General features: G+C 31.6%; 2 protein-coding genes across 2 annotated transcripts; one reads left to right on the top strand and one right to left on the bottom strand.

Annotated features, from left to right (window-relative positions):
- The first annotated feature begins 2,114 nt into the window (after positions 1–2,114).
- LOC111895649 (AP-3 complex subunit sigma) lies at positions 2,115–4,541 on the top strand. The gene is made up of 7 exons (XM_023891726.3): positions 2,115–2,409; positions 2,523–2,565; positions 2,967–3,028; positions 3,157–3,253; positions 3,367–3,437; positions 3,547–3,638; positions 3,722–4,541. The coding sequence occupies exons 1-7, from the start codon at positions 2,341–2,343 to the stop codon at positions 3,786–3,788; spliced, it is 501 nt and encodes a 166-aa protein (XP_023747494.1). The 5' UTR covers positions 2,115–2,340; the 3' UTR covers positions 3,789–4,541.
- On the bottom strand, positions 4,324–8,849 carry LOC111895697 (probable LRR receptor-like serine/threonine-protein kinase At2g16250). Its single transcript, XM_023891772.2, has 4 exons — positions 6,287–8,849; positions 5,948–6,076; positions 5,430–5,452; positions 4,324–5,245 (listed from the first exon to the last, which is right to left on the bottom strand). Exons 1-4 carry the CDS (start codon positions 8,152–8,154, stop codon positions 4,629–4,631), a joined length of 2,637 nt encoding a protein of 878 aa, XP_023747540.2. The 5' UTR covers positions 8,155–8,849; the 3' UTR covers positions 4,324–4,628.
- Positions 8,850–11,421: the final 2,572 nt, after the last annotated feature.

Below are 11,421 nucleotides of genomic sequence, written 5' to 3' on the forward strand. Positions count from 1 at the left end.
ATCATTTCATCCAAAAACATAAGTTATCGTATCAAATCAGAGTATCATATCAAAACACATGTCAATATATCAGAGTAAAACATCTCAGACTAAACAAATGGTGTGTACAATGCAAGAGATAAATGAGAAGTTTATAAATGATTATGATTTTTGGTAATGTATGCTCGTATGAGAAGTAGTGACCATATTTGTTGTCCCGGATTACCAATATTTATTATGCGAAGTTTATATTAGCTAGAGTTCTTATGTAACTTGATGATATGTCAGAAAGACGAATGAGTTTATGACTTGTATGAGATGTCATTCCAAGAACGACTCATTGTCCCTAAAAAGGAAACACAAAAGGTCAAGGGTATTTTCATGATGTAGCCCAAAAGTACTCGTTGATGCTTAGTTAGTTTGATGAGATAGTAAAAAATTATAGAGAAGTAGCTACAATATTTTTGTGTTATTCTTGCGGGTACTTATATATATTGAGAAGTTGATAAATGATTATGATTTATAGAATTGTTGGTGGTGTTGGTCGGAGCTACTTTGTGTAAAATTACTTGGATTAAGATGGTGAATTGTTTATTGTTATTAAAAGTTTGCTTTGTCCTTTAGTTAGATTCGGGTAATCTAACTATTGCACGTGTGTACTTGTTTGTCTATTGGGCCAAAGCCAAACGCCAAACCGTTTCTTCGATCATTCACAAGTACGGGTGGGACCCACCATCAAGGCCTCGATACAAATGCTTATAGAAATTCATTGATATTGGTGTTTAGACTTTAATCGTTAACATGTATGTTTGTAAGCCCATACGTCTTCATTGCGTCTACCATAATTTTATTGTATTTATTTTAGTTGTATCGCATCAAATACAACTTGACACCCTTGTCACTATCTCTCCACTTCGATTCATTCTTTCCCCTTTCTTAATAAATTTCCTTTCTTGCTCTTTTTCTTTATTATGATGCCTTGCAAGGGTTTAGGCGAAGTACTTCTTTAATGTCAATTATGGTGTTGGATTGGAGGTCGTGGAGGAGTTTAATACTACTCATAACAATTGTGCAACATACAACCATTAGCAAACCTCCTCTTAGTTTTTAATCACCCGATTTTGTACCAAAAAGTAAACCAATAAATAAGAAACTTGTAAAGCATGTAATAACATTTTGGAAAATTTGCGTCGATCCACAAATATATACAAAGTTACAAAAATAAAAAAACAGTTAATTGAAAATCGAAACTACTTTAAGAAAGGTAATTCAACAACTAACATCAATTAAATATGTTTTAACAACTTAGAAATATCAAAATTTAGTCGAGCACTGTCTTATTCCTTACAAATAAGACATTGTATTGTTTTAAAAGAGGAAATACAATTTGTACTTATATCAAAAACTTATTCTAAAGTTAGATTATAACTGGTTAATCATGCCAATGCACTTCACTGAGGCTATGGAGAATGGATTGGCATATGGCTTGGTAAAGCTTCGTTTGTTTGGGGTGTTATGAAATCATAATTTAAGATAATCCAAAAAAAATCAATTTGAATTTACATGCCTAATTCAAATTCAGTCAGTGACACCCTTAGTTAGGGCTCAACCTCGTGGACCTCGTTAGGAGAGCTACCTCTAGACCCCACCAAGGGTAATGTCCTTTGGAATCTTACAAGGGGCATTGTCCCTAGACCCCATGTTTCTGAAACCTATTTAGTTATTTGAATGTGCACTCATAATAAAACTAAATGAAACTCAATTTGTCTCAAATAGGATCATGACTACACTAAATATATTAATGACAGTAAAATCACCAACAATGTCTCGGCGCATGCCACCCCTTGAATTCGACATGCCAAGCTTGTCGCCCCAACTTATTCTCAAATAAACACACTCTCTCTTTCTCACACACATTCACACACCATACACAGAAACTTTTTATATGGCAAAACTCTGACAAAGTAATTTGGAGCTCTACTTCTTCTACCACCAATCCTTTGAACCTAATTCACAATTTAGTGAAAATCGACAAGAAATTTAACATAAAATATATTTAGCAAATAAATACATCTCTCCAATATCCGGTAAAAGCTATTTATTATTTTATGGATTTACTTACTGCTAGGTATTTTAATTGAAGTAATCAATCATATTTTAAACATAAGAGAAATTGAAAACATACTTTTCTAGCCTCCAAGATCCAAATATGTTTCATTTTAGTGAAAAGCTTCATACCATAAAGCTCAAATTTTGAACATAATAAATTGATTTAGGAATTAAGATTTACAAACAGGAATTTTCCGTTGGATTTCTTTACAAAACACAGCGTCGGAAAGTGAAGAACAGTCATCGCCGGCGATGATACGAGCGGTGATAATAATGAACGACGAAGGCAAGCCTCGCCTCGTCAAATTCTACGACCATCAGGTTTTGTAATTTCCCTTGGTCTCCATACATAAAAACAAAAAAAAAAACTGCAACTAATCGATTGATTTTACCAATTGTTTGATCATTGATTGTGATGTCAAATGCAAGGTTAGCCTATGGAGAAACAACAAGAAATCATTCGTAGCATCTATGGAGGTTTGTATTTTCTTCAACGAGTAACTATTTTATTATATCTAATTAGTTGAGCTGTGAATGTGAATTGGAAAATAATCAGAATATGATATTTAGGCTGATCCAATTCTGTTCACGCTAAAATGATCCAAATCATATTACTTCGAGTTTCATTTTCATGATTGCATGAATGAACATGCGATAATGCAATCAGTGAACAATCTATCTCATGGACTTTGTAAACCTAGAAGTTGCTACCTTCTAATTAGGGAAATATCAATACCTTGGTTTCTTTGATTAGCTTCTTCGATCTAGATTTCACAAATCATATGAATTTGATCTTTCAACTTTGTGCCCTAATGACCAAGTTGTTTAATTGAATTGGTGTATAGAAGGGGTTTAATTTGTTTGAAAATTGAATACAGTTCTATGCAGTAGAGCAGAGAATGTGAGCAATTTTGTTCAAGCAGATTCTACTTTTGGAAAGGTATGTTGTGCTTCTTTTGGATTCACAATTAAGTTTTAAATTTCAGTATATAAGGAATGTATTTGATCATATTATTCTTAGGTGAAATCTTTATCATATAATCAAATAATAATCCTTTCTTCTTGCAGGATACGCGACTTGTATACAAGACTTTTGCTACGTTGTATTTCATTGTCATATTTGATGATTCTGAAAATGAGCTTGCAATTCTTGATCTTATGCAAGGTATATATATCTTAAATTACTAGCCCCTTTCAAATTAAAAAAAAAAAAAGACAACATTATCCTTTTTAGTTTTTAATATACTTATAGTGTTTCTTCAATGTCTTGAATTTCAGTATTTGTGGAGACATTAGACAAATGTTTCAGTAATGTTTGTGAACTCGATATAGTCTTCAATTTCAACAAGGTTAAATCTTTTTTCCTTCATTCATACCTTGAGAATGAGTGTTATTATCATTTATTAAAAGTTTAAAACCAAAAACAATATAAAAAATAATAATGAAATTTAATTTCAGGTACATACTATTCTTGATGAAATTATTTTGGGAGGTCAAGTTGTTGAAATGAACTCTTCTGAAATTGTCAAAGCAGTCAATGACATATCTGGGTCATCTCTCTTTCTCTTTCTCTCTCTCTAGTATGTGTATACATATATACATATATACATATACTAACACATACTGAAACCAGATTGGAGAAGAGCCAGAATTCAATCCTTCGAGTTTCAAAGTCGATATCTGGTTGGCAAGGGCGATAATGGAAAGATTTGTGTTTTTTTATTTATGTATGGAAAGTAATAAATTTGTTGTGTTTCTCTTCTGTAAGCTTATAGGAGACTAGTTCAATGTTAAAGATGAAAAATGGTATTTATGTCTTTAGCACACAAATCAAGAACGAGATCCCAAATCCCATCTCAAAATTCAATTTTTTGCTATTTAAAATCAGTTTCAGTCCGATGCATGTCTAAAACCTGTTATGTCATGTACTAGTCTCAATCCCATGCATGTCATGTTATGTGTCAAACTTCGATGCATATCAGATACACAGTAAAACCTATTATGTCATGTATCAGTCTCATTTCGATGCATATTAGATACAAATACAACTAGTCATGTCATATATATGACATATATCAGTCTCAGTTCGATGCATGTCACATGTTATGTCATATACTAGTCTCAATTCCGTGCATATCAAATATAGGTATAATACAATCTGTATATCAGTCTCAGTTGGATGCATGTCATTAAATACCTGCTATGTCATGAAATATGTAGCAAACAAGGAAGAAAGAAAAGAAAAACCGGTAATTATGTCAATTTGTTTCTCACCAAAAAATGGCTCAAAACAAAATCCATTACAATTTACAATTCCACAAGATCCCAACCAAAACCACCAATTACAAACAAAAATCGCTTGCTTCCTTCCACCCATAAACAACAAAACAAGCCCCCCTTGACCCTTCAACAACAAACAAAACCAAAAAAAAAAAAAAAAAACCAAAAACAAATGTTATAACTTCTATCTCTTGTATACCCAATTTAAAAAAAGAAAAAAAGAAAAAACAAATCATCTCTTTTCTATATAATCATCCACATCAATACCCACCGTTGGATCTCTCCTCATCTTGCACATCCAACGGCTCAGGAAACACATCCTTCGACCTCTTCGAATCACCACCACCACCACCACCACCATTATAACCGCCGCCGCTTCCCTGAGACTGAGACCCGGTGGTCCCGGACTGTTTCAAACTACTCGGCCCCGCCACGACTGCCGCCGCCATCTCGGTGGAGCTATTCCGCCAGCTACTAAACAAAGCGGCATTCCACGATCCTCTAGAAGAGGGTGTCCTCAACCTAGCGGAGCTTCCACTTTCTTCTCTCACCACCTTCAATGGATTCTCCAAAGCTTTCAAAATGTATCTCATTAGCGGCCGTCTGGCAGGCTTAGGGTTGAGGCAAGATCGAGCCACCACCGCCATGGCCCACACTTCTTCGAGTAAATCTTCATCTATAATCAACGAGGGGTCCACAATGTTGGTCACAAGTTCTTTATCGTATATATTGATGTATGGAAGGATTGTTTCTAGTAAATCTTTTGTGTTTGTTGTTGGATCATTTGTTGCACTAATTCCCATTTTGCCCGTTACTAGCTCAAGTAATACTTTCCCAAAACAGTACACGTCATACGCACATGTCGCGGTCCCCACACCTAAACACACACACACACACAACTTTTTTAGATTTTTTTATTTTTTTCTTATTATAAAATCTACCAATTATAGAATTGTACTTTCAATGATGTAGTAAAAATAAAAATAAAAGTAGGTTGTTATTTCTTGCTAAGAAAATATTGCAAAATGAAAAAAAAAAAAAGAAAAAATCAAGAAACTTACCGGAAGCACCTTGTTCGGATGTCCTGCATGAATCGAAGAGAAAATTTTCGGTTAAAATCTAAAATTAAATAATTATTGCAATAAAAAAAAACGTTTCATTTTTTATATTCAACAAGTTATTGCAAAAACCTCAACCTTAAAACATTAGGGCAAGGAGATGAGAATTCATATATAAAACGCGTACAAAAAATAATATAATCGTATAATCAAACTTTGTGTATAAATTATAATCGTGAATTTATGATATAAAAATGCGATATCTAGTTTTCTACTCTAGAATGAAAGTTCTCTTAAAGTTGCATACTTTACTTTTATACGTATTATATGTTTCCTTAAACGATACATAAACATAAACATAAACAAAGAAGTTTCTAAATAAAGATCTTGATATCAAATCATACCCTAAACATAAAAAAACTTCATTTGGCATATAAAAAGATACTTTTCTAGATTCTAAAACAAGAAATATCATAATTAGGATAATGAGATTTAAAAAAAAAAAGAAAAAAAAAACTTACTGTGGTAATCTTAGCATCCTTGTGAAACGATTTGAATGACTTTCTCCTTCTTGAGGACAAACTTCACTTAAACTCCCTAATCTCACCTCATATTTATCATCAAGAAGTATACTACTTGCTTGAACATCTCTTCAATCACCAAAAAAACAAAAATTAAAATTAAAATCAACACACCATTACATGTAACCTTGTATATATAAAACACATTAAAAGGTCAAATATATGATCTTTACTTTTTATGATTGAAATATATATATATATATATATATATATATATATATATATATATATATATATATATATATATATATATATATATATATATATTTTTGGTTATACCTGTGAACAAGAGGTGGAGTACATTCATGATGAAGGTAAGAAAGTCCTTCAGCTGCCCCTAATGCAATCTTCAATCTTGTGATCCAATCCAACGACTGTAAACTATCATCATCTGAATCACTTTTTCTATACAAAGCACCCGATAAGTCGCCATTTGGCATGTATTTATATATCAAAAACTTTCCATTTTCGCCCTCCAAACAATGCCCCAAAAGTGGCACTAATCGGGGATGCGAAATCTTGCTAAATAAATCCAATTCCATCATATATCCATCTTTTGTTGACTCTAAGTCAAATCTTTTCACAATTATTTGTATCCCACCTTCAAGAACACCCCTAAAAAGATCACCCGAATGTCCATTTTTTATCAAATTCTCATCACTGAAATCACCAGTGGCTGCAACAATCTGCTGGTAAGTGAAAGATTCTCCCAGACTGGAAAAATCCACCCCGGAAGGCGGCGGTGCGGCGGTGGTGGCAGCGGCTGGAGCGGGTCCCACCCCGGTTCTTCTCGGACTAGCGGCGCGTCTTTTCCGGCAACATACAACCACCAGTATCATGATGATTGCAAGGAGGACGAGGATGCCAACACCGCCCAAAACCGCCGCCAGTATGATCCACCGTTTGTTGGATTTACTGGCGGTTTCCGGTGGCGGTAGGGTGCCGTTCGGGAGGCCGAAATTGTCAAATGGAAGTCCGATGAGAGAATAGAATGTTGCACATTCTCGAACAGTTCGCTGAGTTGTCGCGTTTCTTAAACAGTTTTTTGTTAAAATTGTGAATCTTTCATAATTTGGAACTGTTCCCATGAAGTAATTGTATGAAAGGTCCACTGAATTGAATTTTCTCAAAATGGAAGTGATCCCACCATAAAACATGTTATGGGAAAGATTTAACATCCCGGATGTGACATTAGGGTTGAAATCAAGATTAGGTAAAGAACCAGTGAGATTGTTGTCAGAAACATCGAGGAAAATCAATCTAGGAAGTGAAAGCAAATTGCTTGATAAGTTACCCGAAAGTAAATTGTTCCCGAGTGATAATCTCTGCAAGTTGTTTAATCTTGTGAGCTCTAATGGTAGTTCTCCGGAGAATGTATTGGAGCTCAGATCAAGAACAGTTAAGGTGGTGATGTTGGAAAATTGTGTGGGGATTGGAGACGAAAGGCTGTTACCAGAAAGATTTAGGAAGGAAAGATTTGGGAGGTTGCCGAAAGCTTCTGGGATGATTCCTGATAAGTAGTTTAGAGACATGTCGAGTGAAGAGAGATTGGATAATGATCCGAATGATGAAGGGATTAATCCGGTGAGGGAGTTTCTGGATAGATCGAGAACTGAAAGATTCGATAATTGACCTAAAGTTGATGGAATGGTGCCTGTGAGAGAGTTATCTGATAGATATAATTCATGAAGATTAGATAAGTTCCCGAGAGTAGAAGGAATTGCACCGGAGATTTGACAGAATCTAAGATCAAGAACTTGAAGCGTTTGAAGCTGAAGCCCTAATCCGTTAGGGATTGAACCAGGTAGGGTGAATCGAGAAGCGTTGAAGGACACCAAATTGGTTAAATTCGCAAGTGAATCGACTGCAAATTGAGGGTTTTTTCTTCCAGCTCGTGTTCGCTTAAACCCTGAAATGTTGATTCCGGTAACACTGCCGTTCTGACATGAGATTCCGACCCAATTGAAACACGGAATAGATTTTATCGGCCATTGTTGTGATCTTAACCCTAATGATGATCTGAGTTGAAGCAGAGCAGCTCGTTCTGCCCTAAATCTGGTTGCAACTGATGGTGGTTGTTGCTGTTGTTCAAATGTACTGTGGAACAACAACGACAGCACCAATAATACAACAAAATTACTTCCCATGACTACGATCTTTCAAGACGAAAAACCTCTTTCTTCATGCGCATTGACATTTTCATCGATTGTAAACAAAAATGGCAATGCAAAATTGAGAAGTAAAATTAGGGATTCACCAAGATTTATGATGCGAAACACATTGGTCATACCTTGAATTGATCACAAAACCTCTGAAATCTCGATTCTGAGAAACGAAAGAAAGGAGCAGCAATCGTTTTCACTCTCTCTCTCTCTCTCTCTAGCCTTTCTTTCAGTTCCTACGGTTGACGAAAGGGAGAGAGAAAAAGTTTTTAAGAATAAAAAAATGGAGGTAAAAAGGAGAGACAATTAGACAAAGAGCTACTCCATAAAGCTTTTCCTAGAGAGAAAAGACGATGAATCTAGAGACAGAAAGGTCTCGCAGAGTATCAAAACCCTCTGACATTCATGAATGCCGGAGGAAATTGAAAACAAAGATGTGATCTTCTCCGGCGGTGGAGATCGTCGGAAAATGAGATTTCCGGTGGTTTATCGAGCGGTTCGCCGAGAGTGAAGAGGGTTGTCAAAGATCCGGTACGGTGGGGCACGTTGACTGTAGCTAAGCTCAAAATCTCTGCTGCTACTTTCTCTCTCTTCTCTCTCTCTCTCTCTCACTCATCAATCACTCCAACAATTTTCTCTTTCTACATATACATACAGATGGCCGTGTGTATAGCCGATCAGCATCCGTCCAAAAAAATATTTGATTTGGTGAATTTAACCTATTATTGTCTAAATCCTTATTATATTATTTTTATTTTTATGTGTATATATTGTTATATTACATCATTTAATGTTTTTATTTAAAATTTATATGCTATTGAACAATTTGTTTTGTTTTGAATAAATGTGATATATGATTGAAAATATATTTAATTAAGGTGTTAGATTATAGATTACATTTTGTAATTGAAATGTTATTGTGGATAAAAGTCAAATATATTGTTCATAATGACTTATTTATTATTTATTATTTTTTTAGAACGATAAATTTAATTTATTTCTATATTATATTTAATTGTATTTATATGAGATTTGAATGTTAGACCTAAATAAAAAATACAACACATGATACAAGTTGGCTAAAAACCATACAAATAAATATATAATTATGATTTTAGATATTTATGACAAAACTGATTGCATAGCAAAAATTAGATGTTGTATTTATTTTTATTTTTATTGTATGGAAATTTTTTAAAAACTAATTGTAGGTTTTTAAAATCTATAGAATTATATAATAAAAACATGAATAAAGATCAAAAATCATTTTGTAGTTTAAAAATTAAACTAATAAAAGGTTTAATTTTGAATTTTCTTAAAAAACTTTTCTATTTCTATGTTTTAAAAAAATTTAACATCTAAAAGGTATAAAAAACACTACATGCATATTTGACATTGAGCGTTTTAAAGCTTCTAGTTTATAGTTTTTGACAAAACACTCTGGTTTAAACAAAAAGCTTCATTTGACAATACGAAAGTTAGTTTTTAGTTTAAATAAAACGCTTCAAATTTAAAAGCTACTTCATGTAGTGTTTAACAAAACGTTACTAAGTTTTTTAAGCCAATTTTCAGAATTACCCTATATATATATATATATATATATATATATATATATATATATATATATATATATATATATATATATATATATATAACAATTTTTTTTTATGTATTATACATATTTAAAAGCTTCTAACTATTTTTGACAAACACTTATATAATAAATAAAAGTTACAACTTCCTGCTACCAGCTACCAGCTATTTGTTATCAGGGTCTCGCTAATAACAACTTTTTCCAAACACCCCTATACATCATTGTTAAAAATTGTAACTTTACTATATATATTTTATGATGAGAAGTTAATAATTAGAGTGTTAAATACACATACTTATGAGAAATTAAATATCATCCCATTTATTCTTTCTATATATTTTCCTATCATTTTTAGATGAAGTCAAATGTAAAAAATTTATTAATTTTATTAAATATAATAAATAGCATAATAAATGTGTAAAAAAATAAGTAAAAAAGTATTTAATTTCACAATTGAAAAGTATACGAATACAAGAATCCAATAAGATATTAAAACATATCAAGATAAATAGTTGTGATCAATATATTTGTAGGTTTGTAAAAGATTAACCTTTTAAAATTTATCACGTCATGTTATTATAATACTTAGTAATATAGTTACTGGAATTTCATTATTATATGAAACACATATTATGTATTTTTTTTTATATCAATATTTATATATTTTTATTAGAACAGTGAACACTTTCTACTCATTTTTAAACTATCTTTTTGCACACTTGACTTGCAACCATTTTTGTACAAGTACTTTCTAAATTTTATAAATAATTATTATACAATATATAATCATTATAACTTATTATTATAATAAAATCTAATTATTCTAAATGAAACTATTTAGGATGTTATATAAATTCTGATATACTTTTAATAACTTTTCCTTGTTTAACTCATGTGTATCTTTTTATTTAAGAGTAACTATTTTTATTTATACGTTTGAACCCTTTATATATATATATATATATATATATATATATATATATATATATATATATATATATATATATATATATATATATATATATATATATATATATATATATATATATATATATATATATATACAGTACAAATTGGTTGATTTATAAGTAAATATCTTTAATGCTCTTAACATCTTTTTTACCATACCAAGGATGCAGATGTGGTTACAAAATCTAAGTTAGATAGTTAGCAAAAGGGATTGAAAATGGTGGCAGTATAATGGTCCACAACTTTGATTATTCAAAGCAGATCCTTTAAACTCCTTTTTTAAATATCTAAAAGTGGTTCTCACTTTTACTAATGTCACTCTCACAATTGCTAAAGTACAAGTTATATAAGATAGTGTTTAAATACGTTTTATTATTATTTAATGTTGGGCTCTTTATATAATTAGTAATAAATTGATTGTATGGTAAGTTGTAAAGATTTTAGTTGTCGTTAGATAAATTGGTGGTGATTTTTTTATTTATTTATATAAGATATAATATTATTGTAGTTATCATATAAATCTAAAATATACATTTTATGAGAAATTAAATATTTTTGTATTTTTGATTCTATTTTTCTTCTTAACTATTTAAGATGATGACAAGTATACAAGATTAACATGTCAATCAAATTTAAATTAAATTGAATTAAATTAAATGACAATTGTAGAAAAATATTTAATTTCTAAT

Source organism: Lactuca sativa, chromosome 7, assembly GCF_002870075.4.
Source record: "Lactuca sativa cultivar Salinas chromosome 7, Lsat_Salinas_v11, whole genome shotgun sequence".
NCBI classification, from domain to species: Eukaryota; Viridiplantae; Streptophyta; class Magnoliopsida; order Asterales; family Asteraceae; genus Lactuca; species Lactuca sativa.